The sequence below is a fragment of the Simochromis diagramma genome, unplaced genomic scaffold, assembly GCF_900408965.1.
Source record: "Simochromis diagramma unplaced genomic scaffold, fSimDia1.1 OVJJ01000463.1, whole genome shotgun sequence".
NCBI lineage: Eukaryota > Metazoa > Chordata > Actinopteri > Cichliformes > Cichlidae > Simochromis > Simochromis diagramma.
Window position 1 is genome coordinate 5,043,649 of NW_024386941.1, and position 23,188 is coordinate 5,066,836.

Consider the following 23,188-nt stretch of genomic DNA (forward strand, 5'->3'; position numbering starts at 1 on the left):
CAAGTCCATATAGGTTCCACAGAGTGTTTTTTTTTTTTTTTCAGGATGATAATGACTCCATCTGTAGGACACGGAGGATCACTGCCTGGTTTAAAGGGACAGCTGTTAGCAGTCACCCAAAAAATGATCAAAACACCAGATTAGGGAATTTCTTTTGTAGGAATAGTTTTTGCTTTCCTCCTGGAGAGTTCCAGAGGCTTGGATAATCAATGCAAAAAGCACAAGAAGATGCTCCACTACACGATATTATTATGGATGTATTTTATTCCCAGCCAAGTACCGAATGAACATAAGAAAAGTACTCCTTCTCCGAGTGCTCTCTTTCCCAAGGCAGGGACCTTTTGTGATCCCTTGGTCGTATTGAGTTGCAATTCCTTGTAACTGGAGGCAAGCTCACAGGCACGTTGGCCTCACCATCACTTAGAGGGGGTTCACATGTCCATTCATCAGGCTTTTCTCAGTAGTGTTTTCCTTTGCAGTAACCGTTCTTAGAAGTGTTAGCAAATATGAATGAAACCTCTGTGTTCTCCTTTCAGTAGGTCTGACACACAAACAAGCTCAGTGTTCCTGCATGTAGTTAACATTAGGGTCACAACAGTTGTTTTTTATTGGAAGCAAGCATAAAGATGGTAAAAGCCCTGTTTCTTTAGAAAGAAGAGTTTAGTGAGTCCAGCAGCAACTGAATTTTGAATATTAAATAAAAAGTTAATAATTCAATATCAGTTAAAATGATTAAAAATGAATTACATTTGCTCTAAAAGATATTGCCTTGTAGTTGGCAAATGGTTTCTGTCTGTTTGACATTGCTCTACAGTATCATGTCAAGTCAGTTTTGAGACCTGTGATTCTGAATAGTTTTTTCCCCTTCTTTTCACTCCCTTTTTACCAATTGAATGAATGCCATTCTGTCTCTGAATGAAACCCCCCCCCCATCTGATATGCAACAACAAAGTCTGCCTCTAGGCTACCTTACTGCAGGCAACTGTTCAGAGAGTCCATTTCATGCCTACGCTGAATAACCTCAATAGCAAAATCCATGTCGAGAATATAAAACATACTGATTCAGTAAACCATAGCTGGATATACTATTAATGCTTTTTACCTGGTAATTTTTCTTCAACCTTCTGCTTTTTTCACAAGCAAATAAATAGAAAAGAAAATGTAATCTGCTTCACTCTCAAGTCCCACAAAACTTTTTTTTCCTCCCCAGCTGCAGGATTTGCATAGAGTGATGTCAAAGAGGCGTGTCAGTCAGGATTACAAGCTGAACAGATTGAGTAATCACCATGGATACAGCTTTAATACTTTACCATTTGTTGGGCTTGTGTGGGGGCTGCACAGTTCTGGGATTTTACCTTTTAGTGCCACGTCTGTTTTGTGTGCTATTATTACTTGATTTTGTAACTATGGTCAACAAAGAGGTGCTGAAGAAGTAAACTTTATAATGGATTCTACCGGATGTAGGAGGAAATATATAATTATTATTATTCACTTTGTGGTAAGTTGGCCTGTTGGTTGATGTGTTTTGATAACTGGCTTCGAATTTTTTTTAGATGTCTATTTGTGTTTAAGGCTTCCAGCACATTTTACATATCTCCAATAATTTCATTACTTCAGAAGTTGACAATTTATGCTTGCTTCGAAACTGTGACTCCTTGCCTTCTTCAGGTGTTTATTACTACATCATCTCATAAACTTTCATCTGGAAATAGGGTGAATGTAAGTAGTGTGAGGGAGCTTGCAGATATCATACTAGGGCAGCAAACGCTCCCCTCCTGGTATCCTTCGTCTGTTGATGCTGTGCTGGAGCATGGTGAAGTAAGCCTACACCCTCATAACAGATGGCAAACACAGATGGCTTTCTCCAAAACTGTTTACTCGTTTCAAGTGAAAGAAGACACACTACCAGGTTAGTCATCTTTCCCCATGTAAGCGCATATGCATGTTAGCTGACAGATTATTTTTTGAAATATTAATGTGTAACTTTGGGTCCCCATTTCAAATATACTTCAAATTATTCCATTTTGACATAACTTTGCTGCTCAATCCACTATTATTATTTATTTATTTTTTATTTTTTCACTGTGTTCACAGGAACAATCGTGGGAAAAGTGGAAACACAGTTTGAGAGTCTCACAGCTATCACATACTCAGTTCAGGAGGATGACGGTGAGAACCTATTCCTTCTCAGCCCTTTCTCGGGGGAGTTCCTATTAACCCGCAGCCTGGATTTTGAAGCACAAAGGTTCTACATTCTCACAGTGGAGGCGCAGCAGGGGGATCTGCAGGTATCTGGTATCAGGGTGTATTTCAATTTGCTAGATGTGAATGACAACCTCCCTGTTTTCAGTCAAGATACCTTTTCTGCAGTGTTATTGGAGAACACAAACATTGGAACTTGTTTCCTGTCTCTGAATGTGTCAGATAAAGATGAGGGTAAGTGTGCAAAGTGAATATGAAATGTTACTGCCATCATACGTTCAATGGATTTTACTTTCACCTTAACCCTTTCACACATAGTGATCACTACATTGGACAGCTATTCAAAGGCCGTTTTCTTGTATTTGTGTCAGTGTGTACTTGCACATAAACCACTACATTGGAAACTGATGTGTCACTCCATACCCTGCCACCCACTCCAAAGGTGATGTTGTCCACCTAAGTGGGCATTTAAAAGACAAGATGTTAAGAAAAAATGAAATTCAAAAATATTTTTTCATGCCTACAGATGAATAAGAAAACTTAAGAAAACAATCCTGATTGAGGTTGTCATAATTCATGCACGAAAGGGTTAAAGCAACATTTTCCTAATCTTCTATTGTCCAATTTTGGTGAGCCAATGTGAATTTTAGCCTCAGTTTCCTGTTCTTAACTGACAGGAATGACGCTCAGTGTGGTCACCTGCTTTTGTAACCCATCTGCTTCAAAGTTTTGAAGTATGTAGAAGAGCAGAAGAAATGTTCTTCTAAATATTTTGGTAGTAGCAAGTGATTATTTAAGTTACAGTTGTCCTGCTGTCTCTGCTTGAAGCAGTCCAGCCATTCTTTTCTGACCTCTGGCATCAACAAGGCATTTTCTCTAACAGAACTGCCACACTGGACATTTTCTCTTTTTCAGACCATTCTCTGCAAACCTTAGAGATGGTCTCCAGATCCATCCAGCACTAACAGTCACACAACATTCAAAACCACTTAAATCACCTTTCTTTTGCCTTCTGACACTCAGTTTTAATTTCAGCAGTTTGTCACGACAATGTCTACATGCCTAAATGTGTTGCTGCAATGTGATTGGCTGATTCCTTTGTGTTAAAGAGCAGTTGAACAGCTGTACCTAACAAAATGGCCAGTGACTGTACATTATATTACATAAAATATATAAATGAATCCTGCATTTGTAGTAATACAGGATACATTCTATCCGCATTGCATTATTATTATTATTATTTTATTGGAGCTGCTCCTCAAGCAAATGATTTATACATTCATGTAGTCAGTGGGGATCACACCCATAACCATCCCTGTATTTCACTGTTCAGATAAAGTTAATGAGAGGCTGTTGTCAAGTATTCTGTGGAATAGTGTATTTGTTAAGAAAACATATTTCATATAAATAAAATGACAGAAAGGAATCAGCAGCTAGATTGAACTTTAGCCCTGTAAGTCATTGATGTAAAAACACACATTTTTCACAGTTCACATTCAAGTGCCTCATTTTGTCCTTCGATTTATACAGGTTCAAGACAACTGCAATGAAAATATAAGGATTATGATACAAATGTGTTTTCAGAAAGTATAATATAATGCATTTATCATTTTTAGTTATGCTTCCAAGAAAGGTCTCTAATCAATGTCTATAACTGATATCTTACTTGACAACAAGTCTAAACCCATTTTATCCTTTTTAATAATTTACATGCTATATTTTCTTGTCTGCAAGGTGATAATGGAAAAATGACACTGAGAGTGATCAGTGGTGACGACGAGGAAGTGTTTGTCACGGATTCAACTGGTACCTTATGCCTTAACAAACCTCTGGACAGGGAGAGACAGTCCTACTACAATCTGACTGTGGCAGCCAATGACTGTGCCCAGCCTGCATCTTTACAATTCACAAGTACAGCGCGTGTTATTGTGATTATTGAAGATGTCAACGACAATGCTCCAATGTTTGTGTCAGCCGAAAGTGTTAGTATACCAGAAGACACTGCACTGCATTCTGTTGTAATAACTGCTCATGCTGAGGATGAAGACGCTGGATCCAACGGGAGGGTTTTGTATTATTTAAACACCTCCGGTGGGATATTCAGCGTTGATAACAGAAGTGGAAAGATATACCTGGAGGAGTTATTAGACAGAGAAGAAGTAGATACTCTGACTGTTACTATAATAGCTACTGATGAAGGCTTACCCATGCTGGCAACCACTATGAAACTCACAGTGCATGTTGAGGATGTGAATGATCATGACCCTGAGTTTTTACAAAGCAGTTATAACCTGACAGTCAGAGAGGATATCCCCAGGGGAACAAGCCTGCTGCAGGTTCAGGCTCACGATCAAGACATTGGATCCAATGGACAAGTACGGTACATGTTGGCCCAGATTGGTCCATTTGTGGTGGACATAATTCGAGGAGTTCTCACAGTCATGGATGAACTAGATAGAGAGAGGGACTCAAACTACACATTGATGATAACTGCTGTAGATCGGGGGAACATACCCAGATCTGCTAGTGCTGCAATCCATATCACAGTGATGGATGTCAATGACTTTGCACCCCAGTTTGTTCCAGAAACATTGACCATTCATGTGAAGGAGAATGAGGAGGATCCAACTCAGCTAACATATCAGGTGCAGTAAAATTCTGCTGAAAAACAACAGCATTTTAATGTTTGTATTTTTATTTATTTATTTTCTGTTATTATTTTTTCTTTTTGTTTTTAAAATTTTGCTAGGTCTCAGCTTTGGATGAAGATTTAGGAAACAACAGTCAGCTTACCTATTTTATAGAGAAAGGAAATGGATATAATTTATTTTCTATCACTCCCAGTGGCACATTTCATATTTTGCACACCTTAGACAGAGAGAAGGAGTCGCTCTATATAGTCACCATCACTGCTGTTGATTCAGGTAACTTATATCCAAATAAAATTGCACGATACTTAATTCAGTATGGAAATAATGGTCTATGTTTTTCTAATACTCACTTCACACTGTTTGATGATGACTTCCACTGTCATTTGAAGGACTGCCATCCCTAACAGGCACTTTGACTGTGCACATCATAGTTGACGATGTCAATGATAATCACCCAGAGTTTACCGAGGAAGTCTACAACACCATAGTGCCTGAGGACAGTCTTATAGGCACTGTGTTTGCTGTGATAATTGCTTCTGATGTCGACGAGGGTGTCAGTGGGGAAGTAAGGTAAATGTGATAATTTGTTTCTTAAAACAAAATGCTTTTATAGTATTTTTATAATCTTCTGAATTTAATGACTGTGTTATATTAGAGTAACTTTCAGGGTTTTGCATAGCGCACTGCTTTATTTTTATTTGTTTTGTTTAGCTATTCTATGGAAAACCTCAATGTGCCTTTCGCCATTGATGAAACATCTGGAGAGCTATTTACAACAAACATACTGGACAGGGAGACAGTGGCCATTTACAATTTGGAAGTGACTGCGAGTGATAAGCATCCTATTCAGCCTCTGTCCAGCTCTGTGCTTGTTACTGTACTTATTGGAGATATTAATGACCACTGGCCCCAGTTTATGAATGGGCCTTATGTGGCCTATGTGCCAATCGAGTTAGCTCCAGGTGAGAGATTACCTTTCTATTTGACAGCTATATGTTTTATTCTGGGTAATATTGGCAATTGTATTAATATTGTATTATCCCCCCCCCCCCCTTTTTTTTTTTTCTTCTTCTGCAGGCTCTGTTGTTTGTGCAGTGAGAGCATCAGATGACGACACTGAGATCAATGCAGAACTACATTATTCGTTACAGGGAGAAAGCTCTGATATGTTTTCAATCGATCCTTACAGTGGCACTGTTTTCACTTCAGCAGCTCTACAGTCAGTGGATGATGTTATTGTCACTGTGCGTGTGGAAGATTCTGGGGAAGATCCCAAATTTGACACCACAACTATTAGTGTCAGGTTTCAGAACACCGCTGATTTCCCAAAGATGAACGTGGATGTTCTGAGTTATTCCCTCACAGAGGATGAGCGAGTAGAAACACTGGTGGCTGTGGTATCTGCCCTGAGTATTAGAGCTGAACCTGTCACTTTTTATCTCGCTTCTGGAAACTTTGAAAACATGTTTCACATCGATCATTCAAGTGGAGCCCTGATAGTAGAGAGACCATTGGATTTTGAGAGCAAAAAAGAGTTTTCTTTGTTGATAGAAGCCAGAGACTCAGGCTTGCCTCCTTTCTCCTCTTTTTCTGAAATTCACATAAACATCACTGATGCAAATGATAATTTCCCACAGTTTACTCAAGCTGAGTACAGGTGTGAGGTTTTTGAGAACTCCCCGCCTACCGTGGTTTGTGATGTACTTGCAATTGATGCAGATTCTGGCTATTATGGCACAGTGCAATACAACATAACAGACGGAAACCACGGTAACTTCTTCACAATTGACCCTGAAAATGGTTACTTGAGTACCACTGTAAGTTTAGACAGAGAACATATTCCTGAATTTAATTTAACAGTTGAAGCAGAAGAACTAGAAAACACGCTTCACAAAGACAAAGCAACTGTTATCATCACTGTTTTAGACAGAAATGATAATGCCCCTCTATTTTCTCAGATTTTTCTCACAGAGGTGTCTGAAGATACCCCTGTTGGACAGACAATTATAAAAGTCACCTCTACAGATGATGACACTGATGCCAATGCAATGATTAATTACTTGATAGTTGAGCAAAGTGATGACATGCTTTTTAATATTGATTTCACCACTGGCTACATCACCGTTGAAGGAGTTTTGGACAGGGAAATGCAGGATCATTATATCCTTAAAGTAAGTGCAAATGATTCAGCATGGAGTATAAGCACAGATGTGACTATAGTCATTTTAGACGTCAATGATAACAGACCAGTATTTTCTGAACATTTCTATAGCATTATCCTCCCTGAAACAAAAGATGAAGAGGCGTTTGTTTTGCAGATTCTTGCTACAGATGCAGACATTGGGAAAAACAGTGAGATTTTCTATGTTATTGACCCTCCACATGAGGAGTTTTGGCTGAACGCTACCACTGGTGAAATCTATACAAAGCAGCCCATGATGTTACGTGACTGTAATTTTGAGATCTATCAATTTATGGTTACTGCTTTTGACCGTGGCAGTATCCCCCTACATAGTAATGTCACTATCAGAGTAAGATTAGAACACTACAACAACCACCCTCCTATGTTTTTCCCTTTACAACCCTTGATGGCTATTCCTTATCACCTGGCTGTGGGAAGTGAGGTGGTCCAGTTTACAGCAGTAGATCTGGATGTCAATGGCAATAGTAGCATTAAGTATTTTTTGAATGGAGGAAATGCATCTGATTTCTTTTGGATTCAAGGTGACACTGGAAAACTAATTTTAAATCAGACTTTAGGAGAGAATGAAAATCAGATCCTCACTTTAATAGCTGTGGCTGAAGATGAGGGCACCCCCCCTTTAACATCCCAAGCTGAAATCACTTTCCAAATTACTGGGAGGAATCAATTTACTCCGAGCTTTAGCGAATCTTATGTTATTTTCTCTGTCCCTGAGGACCTGCCTGTAGGATCAGTAATAGGAAATATTCAAGCAGAAGATGGGGATTATGGTCCCAATGGGGCGATCACATACAACATTACCCCAGAAAAACAATTTTTACCACTATCTGTGGGAGAATTTTCAGGACTGATAACACTGATCAGAGAGCTTGACTTTGAAGAACAAAGTATTTATCATTTCCAAATCAAAGCTAAAGATGAGGGCTGGTTCTCTAAAACTGGCACATTAAATGTCACGGTGTTAGTCATGGATGTGAACGACAATCCCCCGGTCTTTTCATCCTCAGAGTACATAACATCAATTTGTGAAAACTCAGCTGTTGGAACGAATGTTCTCGATGTAACAGCCACAGATATTGACTCAGGTGCAAATGCACAAATATTCTACTCTCTCATTGGTGGCCATATAGATAAATTTGCAGTTGATTCAGGAAATGGCACCATCACCACTTTGGCCATGTTTGATTATGAGCAAGAACAGATGTTTGATTTAACAATCAAAGGTTCCAATACTGGAGGACATGCTTTATTTAGTTTAGCACATGTTGTCATCCAAATCTCAGATGTTAATGAGTTCACGCCTAGATTAATCAAAAAAGAATTTAACTTCTCAGTACTTAAAAACGTGCCTATTGGAACTGTTGTTGGAAAAGTAACGGCTACAGATGGTGACCGAGGCTCTGAAGGTCAAGTGTTTTACTTTTTGTTTGCCAGGAAAAAAAAAAAGAGCTTTGAAATTCACGAACGTTCTGGAGACGTATATACGACCAATAGTTTGAGGAAACAAGGCAACAGTCATGTAGTTTTGAAAGTTCTGGCCAAGAACTCTGGTGTTATTACTGGCACAGATATAGATGAGACTTTTGTCCACATCAGTGTGATTGACACAAATGAAGCTCCCATGTTCACATCTCCACGCTATATGGCGAATGTTACAGAAGACACCCCAATTGGGACATCTGTTGCAACTGTGAGTGCTGTGGACGAGGACTCCATTGTTAACTGGAATCATTTCTTCTTCACCATTGAGCATGGAAACACAAATTTCTCCTTCTCTATTGATCCATCTAATGGTATCATTTCTGTGAATTCTCCACTGGACAGAGAAGTCTGGCCAGTCTATAATCTTACTGTTATAGCCACAGATAATGGCTCTCCACCAGCCACTGGGACTACTAATGTCATTGTGACTATTGGTGATATTAATGACAATGCCCCCAAACTCACATCAACTGAAGCTCATGTGAGAGAAAATCAGCCTGAAGGCACCATAGTCACTAAATTAACTGCATTTGACTCTGATTTACCACCCAACCAAGGCCCTTTTATGTACTGGTTATTAGACTCGTCGGTGGCCAGTGCTTTTTCTCTCACTCCTGATGGAGTTCTGCTCACCACCCGCCCAATTGATCGGGAACAAATCTCTGCATATCAAGTGCTTGTGGCTGTCAGGGATTCAGGATTTCCTTTGCCACTATCATCAACTTCAACCTTCCACATCAGGGTTGTGGATGAAAACGATAACCCTTCAATGGCAAGAAATATCTTTATTGAGGTGAAATATTTTGGTAGTTCTTTCCAAGGTGGCATGATTGGTAATGTCCATCCTGAGGATCAGGATGAGTCTGACAGATTCAACTGCACCATCAAAAGTGGGCCAACTCACATGTTCACAATCCTTAATGGCACATGTGAGCTGTGGTCTTTTCCCTTTCAAGGCGAAGCTACGTTTAACATCTCCATTGAAGCTACAGACCAGCTGCACTTTCCCGTAAACAATAGCGTCTACGTTAACTACAAAGGTTTTACAAACGCTTCTATAGACAATTGTATATTATTCTATGTGTCATCATCTTCAGTAGAGCAGTTTTTGTCTAATAACTATTTGAGGTTTGTAAAAGCTCTGGACAGTCTGTTTAACCTACAAGCCTCTAAGACTCATGTATTTGGAATCAAACATATTGGGTGGGAAATCCTTCTGTTGGCTGCAGTCAAAAATTACAACGGTCAGTACCTTAGCAGAGAGGTGGCGAGTGGTATATCATCTGGACACAAGAAATTACTGGAGGCTCAGAGCAATGTGACAATTTCTCACATCACCAGTGATCCATGTCTGAGCAGCCCTTGTCAAAATGGAGCATCATGCCACAAAAATATTTACATCAGCCAGGAGGTTGCTGTCCTTGAAAGTGTAGCGGTCATCTTTGTTGCGCCAAAGAAAGAGATTTTTAACTGTACTTGTCCATCTGGATTTACTGGTTCACTGTGTGAAGAAGAAATTGATGAATGTGAGCTAAATCCCTGTGAGAATAAAGGCACATGTGTGAATACAGTGGGAAGTTTCTTCTGTCACTGTCAGGTTGGCTTCTCTGGTTCCCACTGCGCTGCTGATGTCAATGGATGCCTGAAGGTGAAGTGCCAAAATGGTGGGACTTGTATCCCCTCCGAGGATGGATATCAGTGCCACTGTGTGCCTGGATTTGGAGGTACATTTTCTCATGTATAGATAGAGAGGAAAAAAATTAATATGTGAGAACCAACTGTTAATTTGTTTTTTAAAATAAAACTTCTTTTTTATTTAATTGTTTCAGGAGAAACCTGTGATGAGTTCATAGACTACTGCAAATCATCACCCTGTGTTCATGGTATCTGCATTAATTCACAAACAGGATTCTCTTGTAATTGTCACTTTGGTAAGAATGATACATAATGCTAGATGTACATTTGTCTACAAAAGTGTAAAATCTTAGGAAAGAAACACTTTCTTGCATATATTTAGAAAAAAAAGGGTTGCTTGTAACAAACTGTATACAAATGATGGACATGGCAAAGCTGATGACACCCACTGTTTAGTTATGTCTCATTGTGAAGCTTTAAGATGAGCATTTTTTAGCATCATTTTTAATCCAGGAAGAGTAATAACTTGTCAGTCACAAGGTAAACCCACTCTAACACCTAATTTATGCTTCAACTGGAAACTTCACAATGTAACCTCCAACATAAGTGCAAACTCCTCAGTCCCCTTGGACACATGTAGGTTACACTGTAGGCTCTACAAAGATCTAAATCAGGCCTAAAGCATGCCCTGCTTTATTTTCCGTCTTGACTCTAACTGGGGCCACAATTTACAAAATAAGTATAAAATCAACACAAAAATATTTACTGAGGTCGAAGCATGGGTACTAAAGGGTCATTTATCCACTGACCTATGTACAGGCCTCTACTTTATGGCTTGTAACTTTGTCAACACATCTGTCAATCAAAGTGACTACCCCTAACTTGAAGCTTAACAAAATTCAAGAGTGGTTGTATCACCAAAGGTGGTGTACAGTGGTTAAAAAAAAAGAGAAATTAACTATTGAGACCAAACTCATGTTCTGTACCTGGCTATAATCATATTCATTTTATCCTTAAGTTGATTATTTTAAAACATACAAGTCAATGGGAACAGACTGATTTTTGGAGCCAGTGTCAAGTAGCCATTTAAAGAACGGCTGTTTTTTTGTGTGTTTGTGTTCATTTTCATCCACAGCAGACGTACATAGCTTCTGTCTAAAAAGTGAAACCAGTACAGAATTGACTTAAATCTGCATTCATTGTCATGTGTACCAGTTTGTGACTCCTCTGGGTGCAAAAGATGTTCTCAACTCGCTTGGTCTATGAAAGCTTTCCTCATGAGATTCCGGCTGAGCTGCTAGTTTCATGTCATACTGAATATAAGATGAGATTAATTGTGTAAACTATGATGCATATTAGTGTCCAGAAGAAAGATAAAGCTTGTCTATATGAAGTATTCCTTGCATTATCAGCAAGATCCACCGTTTGCTTGTTATACACCAAAATAGCAACAGCAAAGCCTAAGACTTCACATCAATGGGTGATATCAGTGGCTATATATGCTATCTGTTTATGCGCATATATGAAATATGCTAAGAGGTTTTCTAAGAATTAAATGGGAAAAAATAATATGGAACTCATCTTTATGTTAGGAGTCAGTGGAGTCCGGTGTGAGGATCACAGTTATGGCTTTGAGGAGCTGTCCTTCATGGAGTTTCCACCACTGGATCGTAGGACTAATTTAATCTCTTTGGAGTTTGCCACAATGCAGAGGGACTCCCTCCTCCTCTACAATCCAGGAGGTTCAAACAGCAGAGAGTTCTTTGCACTGGAGATACTGGATGGAGCAGTACATCTCTCTTATGATCTGGGTTCAGGACCTGTGAGGTTGCAAACATACAAGCAAGTTGCAGATGGATATTTTCACAGTGTTATTGCCAGGAGGATTGGCAGTGTGAGTTTTAAACATATCAGTATAAGAGATTTACAAAAAACAACAACAAAAAAAAAAACCAACTGCCAGGTTACAGGGTTGCCTGCAGAGAAATGTTTACTCATTAGAGTACTTTGCATTACATGAGCAACTTAGCAATACATTTACTTCTGAGTATACTGATCTTTTAGATCAGCAGTTTCTGAAACACTTAGATCAGCCCAACTGGCACCAACAACAATGCTATGTTTAAAGTCATTTAAATCATCTTACATTCCCATTCTGTTGCCTGAATCCCTTGAGGTGCTGCCATGATTAGTTGATTAACAAAGAGTTTGACTGTTGTACCCAACAAAGTGGCTAATAGTATGTCTACTATCAATGGATTACTTATTTAAATAAGAAAATAACTGTTTACTTGAACTGCAGAAGTAATGTTTTGTTTCTTCATTGAAAAAGTAATCTGAGTACTTTAATACATTAGCATATTTTATTGAATTTGAGTTACATTCATATATCTTTATTGCATTTCACAGATGGGTTCACTGCATGTGGACAACTGCACGGATGACGAAAACAATAGATTCTGTTTTTCAACGAATGATGGAAGTATTTCAGAAAGGTAGCAGTGAAATTTTTAATTGGAATAGTCCTCATTTCTAATTTTCATCTTCATGTAAGCAATATTTTTCGTTTTTCAATTTTTTTCTTTCTTTGTCTTTATCGCCAATTAGGACACTTGATGTTGGCAACAGTAATATGACCTTTGGAGGATTAAGAACTACTGAAGCTATTTTAGTGCATCCCTCTCAGATAAGAACCCATGACTTTGTTGGATGTATCCGAAACTTTCATGTTAATGGCATCCTCCTGAGACCCTCAATGGCCCTAGCGGCATATAACATCTTTGACAGGCAGGCTTATTAAAATTAGTGCATGTAGATGTCTTTATACTTTAAACATTGCTGGTTATATATATATATAAAAAATGTCTTACTGTTTATCTTTAGGTGTCCTCGAGCAGCAGTGTCATTATGCTATAGTGTCCCATGCAAGAATGGTGGTGTGTGTCATGACCTTTGGTCCAACTATTTTTGCGAGTGCAAAAGCCCTTTTACAGGAAAAAACTGTGACAAAGGTATAAATAATAGTGCATATGATATTGAGCTTCTGTTTTAAAATCAGGTGCAGAAGATTAAATTGAGTTTTTTTAAACTTTGTTTTTTCAAACAGAAATGTCAGAGGAACTTGTTTTGAAATTTAATGGCAGTGACTACATTGATTATGTTATTAAGGAGAAATTTAAGAGAGACTACCTGATGAAAGAGATTTTGGATGAAAATTTGGGATTAAACAGAGACCAACAAACGATTAACATCAAGTTCAAGACCAAACATGATGGTGTGCTGATGTTTATCCGTGGACAGAGAGCATATATTATGCTGAAGGTAGGTGAAATCCATTTAACTATATACACGTCTTCTATTCTATATTCAAGTATGAAACTGTTTTTCCCCTTTATTCAGATAAAAGACAAGAAGCCTGTCTACATTTTTGAAGATGCACTTTTGGGACACCTGTCAGACTTCTCTGTGGACCCTCCTGTGGCTGATGGGGTTTGGCATCTCCTCTCCTTGTTCAACAGGGGACAGAACACTTTCCTCTCTGTGGATGGTAAACCAGTTTTGAACATCACTGGCCAAAGTATGGATCTCACTCCACTTAGCGTAGAAAAGATCACTCTTGGTGCTGCTCCCACAAGAGAAACAGTCAATCAATCAGGTAAAGTTTATTCTTAAAGTCAGTTTTTAAAATGCCAACTTTTGTACAACATGTGAAATGAAGGCCAGAAAATATACACTGCATACAGTCTTGTCATTGCACTTGATGAGAGTTTTGGATAACTGTTTAATCAGACTGGATCTTCTTACCTGTTTAAACTGATCACTCTAAAAGCAACATGTACCAGTAAAGTTAAACTGAAGGAGTAACGTGGAAGTAAGTGGACCTCTGAACCTGCTTTGTTTTTTATGACAGGGTTCAGTGGATGTGTGCAGTATTTCAATGTGACAGGTTACTCTCTGCCTGTCAGCGGACACAGCATAATGGTGGATGTCAGGCCAAGCTCGACTCTCACCCAGACCAACTGCAGCTTTCCGCATTTTTGCCTCCCTTCAGGATGCTCTGAGAAGAATGGTCCCAGCAGGACTTGTCTCTCACACTGTCAAAATCACTGGACATGTGAACCTGGTGTGCAGAACAACTCCTGCATCTGTTTACACAATGTTACTGACCATTTCTGTGATATATGCATCTCCACAAAGGATAGCCATGATCACTGCTCTGAAATGCAAGGCAACCTGCCACTGTGGCTCATTGCCGTGGTTCTTCCTCTCATTGCCATTCTGGTGATTGCAGTAATGTGTGTTGGCCTTTACAAAGTAAGACATTCTCATTCAAGATGTCAGAGTGCGAGCTTACCAGTGAAAACAGAGCATGGGGCAGACAACAAAGCATTTTCGTTTGATGACAACACAATGCCCACAGAAGCAGTGTCACCAGAAAAAGGGAACAGACCTGACCTCATGAGTACCAATCAGTCAAAGTCAAGTGCAGAGATATACTGTGATAACAGTCTGTCAAATGTTCAGCCATTACCAGAGAGTGAGGTTGAGTATTATGAAATCGGCAGCATCTGTAGTGCATTTCATTCAGATGATACCTCACTGAAACTCAGCTGGCAGAAGCATCTATACAGCTCAAAATGTGTGAAAGCTGATCCGAAACAGTGGGGAGATTTGAGGATGCTGTTTGCAGGATATAAGAAAGAAAGCTCTAGTGATGACAAAAGCTCCCCAAAGCCTCAAAATGTTACTTTGATAAATGAACAGTTGCTGAATAAGTTTCATTCAAAACAGTCCCAGCAGACAGATTCTTGTTACACAAAGAGATTCATACAGCCAGAATTCCTGGAGCCAATGCAATGTCTCACTTTTGAAGAAATTAGCAAGCTAAACACACCTGTGAAAAAAACATTGCATCAGTCAGCTCTGAAATGTACAGCCACAGACCAAATCACAATGGTGGATGACTCATGTGATAGTGAAACACAAGGCATGCTTATGTGCTCAGAGTCTGAGTTCAGACAGTTTTCTGTTGCCACTGGTGGAAATTACATACATGATCATTCATTAAGGCAACAACAGAACCTACCTTTCAACCCAGAGAGTATTCCCTTAGGTATATTTGAGCAGTGGGAAAATATTTTAAATATGCACCTACCTTTTAGCAGCTATGCCCCTGTATTTGAAGATATTGCATGCCTATCCAGTGAAGCCAGTAATAGTAATGGCATGCAAAGTGACATAGAAGAAATTATTTGATTTTCATATCACCCATATAGATTTAACAAAGGTTTCATCTGGATAGTCTAACTGTTGCACATTTTAGAATTTTTGATATTATTATCTATAGTTAAAATGTCTACCTGATCAATAACATAACAACATAAATTAATTACTGAGTGGACAAAGAACCTGTTCACTTTTACTTCATCAATTTGTTGCTGGTTATCTTTAAAGACTTGTCAGGTAAAAGTTAATTATGTATCTTCAGAATAGCCAGAGATTTTGTCTCACAGTTCACTTTATATGAACACACATAGATCAATAACAGCATTTAATCTTAATGGACAATAAAATTGTTCATAGGCTTCAAATTGTTCTCAACATCTAGACATATTTCTTTCACCGATTGTTTTTTAATCTGTTTTTTGATGCTGCACGAAGATGCTGTTTGCATACTGGGAATAGGGAACTAGTTAAAACATGCAAAAGGAAGGTTTATACTAAAGAGTAGGGATGGGTACCGGTATCCGGTGCCATGATGGCACCAGTTCTGACATAAACGGTAGTAACCAGACCGAAAACCAGCGCACATTTCGGTGCTTTATTTCGGTGCTAATTTTTCCTTAGCTGTGATACACTTTAGATTCTAGCCAATCATTTTACGTTTCCAAGGATAGTAAGTGGGTCCAGGTACGTACGTTCTTTTAGAGCAGAGCTACAGATTAAAAATGACCAAGGCGAAGCGGTCAAAAGTCTGGCTGTACTTCACAGCAAAAGATGCAAACTCAGCAGCCTGCAACAAGTGCTTTAAGGTGATACTGTGATACTGTCAAAGGAGGTAACGCCTCGAAACCGATGAAACACCTGGCGACGCATAGCGTTTTTTTAAAAGCCTGAGAAATGCGCCGTATTTGATAGCTTAATGCGAGACCTCACACCGAGCACATCTACTGCGGGTGTGGTGCCTGTTATCGGACCCGGAGTTAGCAACATCCCTCAAAAACACGAAGAGGAGAGTCCTGGCCCCTAGCCCTGCCAGTGTAGCAGAAATGATGACGGATGATGATGGCAGCAGCAGCCGTTCTTCTCTGCATGAGTAGCTTAATGTTGTTCGTGTGTAATTTATGTTGAGTAGGCTCACCACGTTATTACATTAATGCATGTAAGGTGAACTAGCAAACATCATCATAGCTACATGTGGCTGTCTTCTTGTTTGATGGCAGATACTCCCTTCACCCTGGCCAAAAAGGCTAAAATGGCCAAAGAAAAAGTGGAAAACAGCTAAACATGAGAGGTTTTTGGACAAAGTTTGTGTTTTTTCCATTGATTAAGCACTGCTTCCAGCCAAGAGTGATGCCATATATGCCCCATAGCTGCAGAAAAGGCTAACATTGTTATCTTTTTACAAAAAAACAGCTGAACATGAGAGGTTTTAGGACCAATTTTGTGTTCTCCATTCTTTAAGCACCGGTTTGAGCACCGTTTAAGCACCGGCACCGTTTCAAAAGTACCGGTTTGGCACCGGTATCGGATAAAACCTAAACGATACCCATGCCTACTAAAGAGATAAGGAAATCTGCTTTGAGAGTCTCAGTTTCAGTCTATAATGTCCTGTAACATTTAGAATTTTCAAATAAATAAACAATCTCCTGCACATACCTTCAATATACCCACGTGTATCTTAATTTTCTAAAATTCAGTGATAAAATATTATTAAGGATATCACCTGGTAACACTTGATGGGCTGTTTTGGCGTGGTTGCTGGCCTGGTTGCTTGTGGATTATAGATACAGGGTGGCTTAGACCTCTTCGTGGCACGGTGAGGGGTTGGGCTGGAGTTGGGTGAGTCTAGGGCAACTTCCTGCTGCCTCTGGTCCCCTGGCACTCCTGCCCTTGGCTGCGAGAGCTCCATCCGCGGCCTCCCTTTTCGCTAACCTGGGGTGGATGCACGGCTGTCATCAGGATATGGACTCAGATCTTCAGCTCTCTTGGGGGCCATGGACAGCCAGGGTCTCTTCTTTCCTTGTCAACCTCTGGCTTGGGGGAGTAAAATTGTGTATTTGTTGTTGTGTCGTCTGAATGTGCTTTGTTACAAATGCGGGAACTGGAGACCCAGCATGTGTGTTCATCCTTTGCTCCCGGCTCCCCTAACCCCATTTTTTCTCCCTTTCTTTCTTCCCTTTTCTTTTTCAATTCCTCTCCTTTCTATTTCTCTGCTTTTCTATTCCCCCTCTTCGCCTACCTTTTGCCAATCTGACCTTCACCCCCTGTCTGTGCCAGCATAATATCCAATCAGATAATACTATGAATAATAACAGAGAGTCTGCTTGCTACAACTGCTGGACAGGACAGGTTTAAAAAAAAATGCAACCCTGGTTATTTTTTCATTGGGAAATTTATTCTCATTGAGAGTAAAATTTGAAATTATATGTAATGTGAAAATTAAAATTTAAAATGAATAAATATATTTATTTTCAAAAACATCTTTCAAAGGCAGCTGAAGAATTCACTAAATTTGGGAGAAAAAAAAACTATATTTCCCCACCTTCTACATGCCCTGCCTTCCCCTCCTGTGAAATGAAAATTATTTTTTGCAAATAAAAAGTGTAACTCGGTCTTCACTCCATCAAATATACTGAGCCAATTAGTTTTAAAACTTATTGTAAAGTGACCTCTAGTGGTCATATGACGTAGTATCAGTTGTTTCAGAACCAAATACTCTTGTTATTTATTACAGAAAGCCAAGATAACAGCCTGATTAGAAGACTTCTTCGGTGTTATACTGTTTGGAGTTTGTAAAGATTTATTTGCATTCAGTTTTTAATCCAGTGCTCACTTTTCCTTTTTTAAATCTCCGCATCAAAACATTTTTTATTTCTTTAGTCTTGAAACAGTATATGATTGGATTAACAGCAGCAGGTATGAGGCTGTACATCATTGTAATAATAATCCGAATAACAAGATTAAAATTAAATCCTAAAACGTTAGCAAGATAAACAAAACATCTTGGCACATAGTAAAGGCAGGTAATAAAGAGCTGAGGGGCACAAGTGGACAGCACTTTGTGACGTCTCTCAGTTTGAGACATCCTCAGAACAGCTATGATGACAGAAAAATAGGATAAAATTATGAATGTTAAAGGAACCAGGAGAGTGACCATTGCATTAGCAAGTGCAACACTGTTCACATATGCCAGCCCATCACCACAACCCAGCCTTGTTATTGATATATGATCACAGTAACACTGCATGATAATATTCTGGTCACAGTAAGGTAAAGTTAAGGCATGAAGCACAATTCCCAGCAAACGTATAAATGTTAAAACCCAGCACATGGTGCAAGCAATAGCCACTGCTTTGTTTGTAAATAAAATGGGATATTTGAATGGAAACCATATGGCAACAAAACGATCCAAAGCCATCATCAGCAAGTTTAAAGACTGAATAGCTCCCAAAGAATGAACAAAATACATCTGTGTAAAACAAGCTCCAAAAGAAGTGATCATGTCATTCCACCAGTATCTGGCTATGATTTTTGGAAGAGTCACCACGCCAAAGCAGATGTCTGTCATTGCAAGGTTAGAAAAGATCACATATATTGGTTTGTGCAGAGTCCGCTCAAAAATGATAACAGCTATAGTGAAACCATTTCCAATTACAATAGCAAGGAAAACAAGAAGAAGAAGAACGGACACTGGACCATAATATTCAGGAGGAAGTCCAGGAAATCCAATAATAATGAACTCTTTTATAGTGGTAATATTGGTGTATTTCATAATTATATATACAAAGAAATAATCATAAACCAAAGGTAAAATTAAACAAACCACATTTTAGTCCTATGACAAAAATGATACAAATGTTTGGATTAGATACTCTATTATAATAATGATTAAGTTGCTCTATTCACATCAATACACCTCAGCTCTTTAGCTCTAACTATGCAAGAACATAACCCACTTTCCAAAACAGTGTTGATGGTTTTATATTGTAAATGTTTCCAACAGAGTCTGAACTAATGATGTGTGGGGTAAATAACACTCAGAGGAAACAACTCCCATGTGCACTCAAACTTTTGAAGTGACTCGTTGCTTCTACTGTATAATGAAGTGATTTGCACTGAAGATTGTCAGAGCTTCACTGTGCAAAACTAAAGAAAAAGTTTATTTAATCCAACAAATCACAGATAAAATCTTTCAAATTACATAGCTTGCTGTGCTGTTAAGCATGCTCTTGATCTTCCCAGAGTTTGTGATAAACTTTTGGCAATTGAAATTCTTGTATTTTAGCTGTGTGTTACTTGTTAATAATTAACACAAATCTTTTTCCATTGTGTTGCACCATGCACCTTACTACCAAATTTACTAGTCTTGAATGATAACATAGCTCTCAATACTCTGGTCCACACCAGGGTCATATAGTGAATTCATCATTTCTACATTTTTTCTGTAAACTGGGGATATGTGTTATTCATCCAGTACTGTACAAGAATCTTCAGTCACCTTACATTTCTTTATATTTTGCAACGAGACTTTAGTTCTCCAAGCTTTCTGAAGTTCTTTCAAAGTATTTATTTGGACATTTGCTGCTTTTTCACTTGTTATCAGGTCAGTCTTTGTACCTAGGACAATTTCCAGAGGAATGTTTTATTTGTTAAATACTGGCCCATGAGTCTTTTAATCACTAAAAAAGACACCTGATTTAAGGGATAAACCATTGTTGTGTCTGCACATAACAGACAATTTAGCAACAACCACCTGCAAAACACAATTTGGTCCCATTAACTTAACTGAATCTAAAAATTATTAGCCAAAACATACATATATCTGGACATTTGGTTGTGTGTCCTTAAAAACTTTGAGGAAACTGGTCCCAAAAAAGTCTCACTTTTAACTTTTAACTCCTACATCAATAGACCCTGATATCTGAACACACAGAGCCTGCAATGATGGATGACTCATGCAACAGAGAAGCAGATAGCAAATTCACCTGTTCTAATTGCAGGACTCTCCAAATCATCAGTAGGATTATTTCATCTTATTCAAAATGCAGCATTCCGAGGTATGGGGAAATTTTTTACCAAATTACCCCCGTATTAAAGGCACTTCATTGTCTCCAGGTACAATATAGAATAGAATAGTCTTATTGAAATGCTACCTTATCATGGTTGAGGGGTTTGTGTGTCCCAGGGGTTGCTGGGGCTGTGTTGTCGGGGGGCTTTTGCTGCTTGGTAGGATCTCCCATGGGAAATTAGTCCTGGGTGAGGGACCAGACAAAGAGCGATTCAGAAAACCCCTATAAGTAAAAGGGCGAGGGACCAGCTCACCCTGCCCGTTATAGGGTTAACAGGGCCTCACTCTGGAGCCAGGCCTGCATAACGTGCCCAAGAGGGAGCATCTGGTAATTGGGCCTTAGGCCATGGGCCTGCCGGGCACAATCCAAAAAAGGGACATGGGCCCACCCTCCTGTCTGCCCACCACCCATAGGAGGCGCTGTAGGAGTCTGGTGCATTGTGTGTCAGGCAGTGGCCACCAGGAGGCCCTGGTGGACTGATCCCTAGCTACCGAGACAAGTAACTGGGACACTGAATGTCACTTTTCTGTTGGGGAAGGAGCCTGAGTTAGTGCGTGAGGTTGAGAGGTACCAGCTAGATATAGCTGAGCTCAGCTCAACGCATGTCAACGGGCTGGGGTGCATCTCTTAGCATGCCCTTGGCTTGCTGTCTGTACGTGGGTTTTTTTTTGGTGGACAAGAGCATTTTCTCCCTGCGGAGAATGGGTTCTGACTGTCGTCTACGCTTATGTGCCAAACGACTGTTAAAATACCCGGCCTTCTTGGATCTGAACCTGAAGGGTGTTCAGTTACTGGACTTTTGTGCAAACCACAGTTTGTCAATAACGAGAACCATGTTCAAACATAAGAGTTTACATAAGGGAACGGACTCCAGAAGACACTCAATTTTGGAAACGTATCATTAGATCTGTGGCTATATGTTCTGGACACTTGGGTGAAGAGAGGGGCTGAGCTGTCAACTGATCACCACTTGGTGGTTTGGTCCACCAAATGGTGGACACCAGAGGTGAAGGGAGCCATCAGGCTAAAGACGGAGTCCTATCGGGCTTGGTTAGCCAGTTGGACTTTGGAGGCAGCCAGTAGGTACCGACAGGCCAAGTGGAAAACTGCCCGGGCAGTTGCTGAAGCAAAAACTGGGATGTGGGAGGAGTTTGGAGAGACGATGGAAAAAGACTTTTAGACTGCCTCAAAGAGATTCTGGCAAACCATCAGGCAACTCAGGAGGGGAAAGCAGTGCTCTATCTGCACTGTGTATAGCAAGGATGGAGTAATGCTGGCTTCAGCTGAAAACATTTTGGGGCAGTGGTAGAAGTACTTCGAGCCTTTTGTGGAGAAAGCAAAGTCTGGGGGATGACTTGTCTATCTTTGGGGGTGAAGTCACTTAGGCAGTTAAACAACTCTTTGGTGGCAGGGCCCCTGGGGTGGATGAGGTGTTCTACTGGTGTTCCTGTAGTTCCTGGAGGCTCTGGATGTTGTACGGCTGTCGTGGTTGGCATGCCTCTACAATGTTGCATGGAGATCAATTCAATTCAACTCAATTGTATTTATTAGGGGTGCAACGATACACAAAATTCACGGTTCGGTTCGGTTCGATACTTTGGTGTCACGGTTCGATATTTTTTCGATACAAAAAAAATGTTCATGCCTTTTTAATTTGTCATTTATTAAAATTATAAATATATATTTTAACTCAAAAGTACAGTTTTTAAATTTAACCCTAACCCTTGTGCGTGTTTTTTATTTTGACAGCGAATGCGCACCTGCGGACCACTTATGTGCAGCCCCGGTTATTTAGCTCGTCATATTGCAGCCACAGAAATTCTTTTGTCCATGAAACCATAAAGCTGCACTTTCTTTTTGCCTTATAGTCTGATTTGTCATAACTTTTCCGTTTTGTGGTAAGCTTTTCTTTGGCTGTCACTTCTTCACCCTGACCTGTCTTATTTGGCTCAGCAGAACTAAAATATATATCTGTCTGTGAAGGTTCTCAGTCATCCAGGTCATCGTAGTCAAATATATATCCTGCTGCTTTTACACACGCACTCACATAAGCTCAGCGATTCTCTGCGCAATCAACCTCTCACATGTTTAAGCTTGCTGCGTGAGATTTCACTTGTCATGTTTGCATAGTAAGCTAACGATTAATAAGACGATGTCAGAGGAATTGGTGCGCAAATTATCATCACTCACAGATCAGTGCTGTCGCTCGCTATACACAGTTCGCGCGATTGCAAAGTGAAAGCAAAAAAACAAGCGCAAATTCAAACGCGATTGCAATATGTCACATATTGACAGTGGCTCATCGATGCCAATTACATAATTACCCAGCTACATTTCTGAAAGAATGCAAAAGCATTGACATATATTTTTCCTTCCTACAATAGCCCGACGGGCAGGGCAGAGATAGATTTTGGTAAACCGACTGAAGAAAAACCTCGATAGCCCCGGGACGTTGGGCTAGCGATATTGCGAGCCCTGTATCTGATTGAGGAATCACTCATCTTTGTAAAAGAGAGTTTATTACAGAGAAATGTCTCTTTCCAAAATAAAAGCTATACTATCCGCTTCTTCTGGGCTATATTCTCAGCAGCATATTAAACATATAAGGAGAATCATGTGCTAACAGCTGTCTAAATGACTCGGCTAAAGTTAGTAGCATGCTTGCTTGTTTTTTTTCTGCTTCCACTTGTCTTTGCACTAGGATGATGTCGGCGTAAATGTGC

The 23,188-nt window shown here is 39.6% G+C and overlaps 3 protein-coding genes across 3 annotated transcripts; 2 read left to right on the forward strand and 1 right to left on the reverse strand.

The window, feature by feature from the left end:
• Positions 1 to 4: 4 nt before the first annotated feature.
• LOC120736992 (protocadherin Fat 4) lies at positions 5 to 8,006 on the forward strand. The gene is made up of 9 exons (XM_040037424.1): positions 5 to 1,498; positions 1,669 to 1,909; positions 2,095 to 2,436; positions 3,937 to 4,847; positions 4,952 to 5,126; positions 5,243 to 5,423; positions 5,565 to 5,815; positions 5,931 to 7,885; positions 7,968 to 8,006. Exons 1-9 carry the CDS (start codon positions 1,445 to 1,447, stop codon positions 8,004 to 8,006), a joined length of 4,149 nt encoding a protein of 1,382 aa, XP_039893358.1. The 5' UTR covers positions 5 to 1,444.
• LOC120737118 (protocadherin Fat 4-like) lies at positions 7,878 to 15,996 on the forward strand. The gene is made up of 9 exons (XM_040037615.1): positions 7,878 to 10,262; positions 10,368 to 10,469; positions 11,766 to 12,067; positions 12,583 to 12,668; positions 12,781 to 12,960; positions 13,057 to 13,184; positions 13,280 to 13,494; positions 13,573 to 13,828; positions 14,084 to 15,996. The coding sequence occupies exons 1-9, from the start codon at positions 8,024 to 8,026 to the stop codon at positions 15,427 to 15,429; spliced, it is 4,854 nt and encodes a 1,617-aa protein (XP_039893549.1). The 5' UTR covers positions 7,878 to 8,023; the 3' UTR covers positions 15,430 to 15,996.
• A 1,785-nt stretch (positions 15,997 to 17,781) lies between these two features.
• Positions 17,782 to 20,686, reverse strand: LOC120737120 (olfactory receptor 52B2-like). Its single transcript, XM_040037617.1, has one exon. It carries the CDS (start codon positions 19,166 to 19,168, stop codon positions 18,197 to 18,199), a length of 972 nt encoding a protein of 323 aa, XP_039893551.1. The 5' UTR covers positions 19,169 to 20,686; the 3' UTR covers positions 17,782 to 18,196.
• Positions 20,687 to 23,188: the final 2,502 nt, after the last annotated feature.

What these genes read in the sequence shown, in the direction of transcription:
- LOC120736992 (XM_040037424.1), top strand. Translation starts at nt 1,445, where the DNA reads ATGGATTCTACCGGATGTAGGAGGAAATATATAATTATTATTATTCAC. An exon ending in CATCACTGCTGTTGATTCAG is followed by an intron (nt 5,127 to 5,242) that starts GTAACTTATATC and finishes TGTCATTTGAAG; the next exon opens with GACTGCCATCCCTAACAGGC. An exon ending in AACAATTTTTACCACTATCT is followed by an intron (nt 7,886 to 7,967) that starts GTGGGAGAATTT and finishes TCCAAATCAAAG; the next exon opens with CTAAAGATGAGGGCTGGTTC.
- LOC120737118 (XM_040037615.1), top strand. Translation starts at nt 8,024, where the DNA reads ATGGATGTGAACGACAATCCCCCGGTCTTTTCATCCTCAGAGTACATA. An exon ending in AGGAAAAAACTGTGACAAAG is followed by an intron (nt 13,185 to 13,279) that starts GTATAAATAATA and finishes TTTTTCAAACAG; the next exon opens with AAATGTCAGAGGAACTTGTT. An exon ending in AGAAACAGTCAATCAATCAG is followed by an intron (nt 13,829 to 14,083) that starts GTAAAGTTTATT and finishes TTTTTATGACAG; the next exon opens with GGTTCAGTGGATGTGTGCAG.
- LOC120737120 (XM_040037617.1), bottom strand. Translation starts at nt 19,168, where the DNA reads ATGAAATACACCAATATTACCACTATAAAAGAGTTCATTATTATTGGA.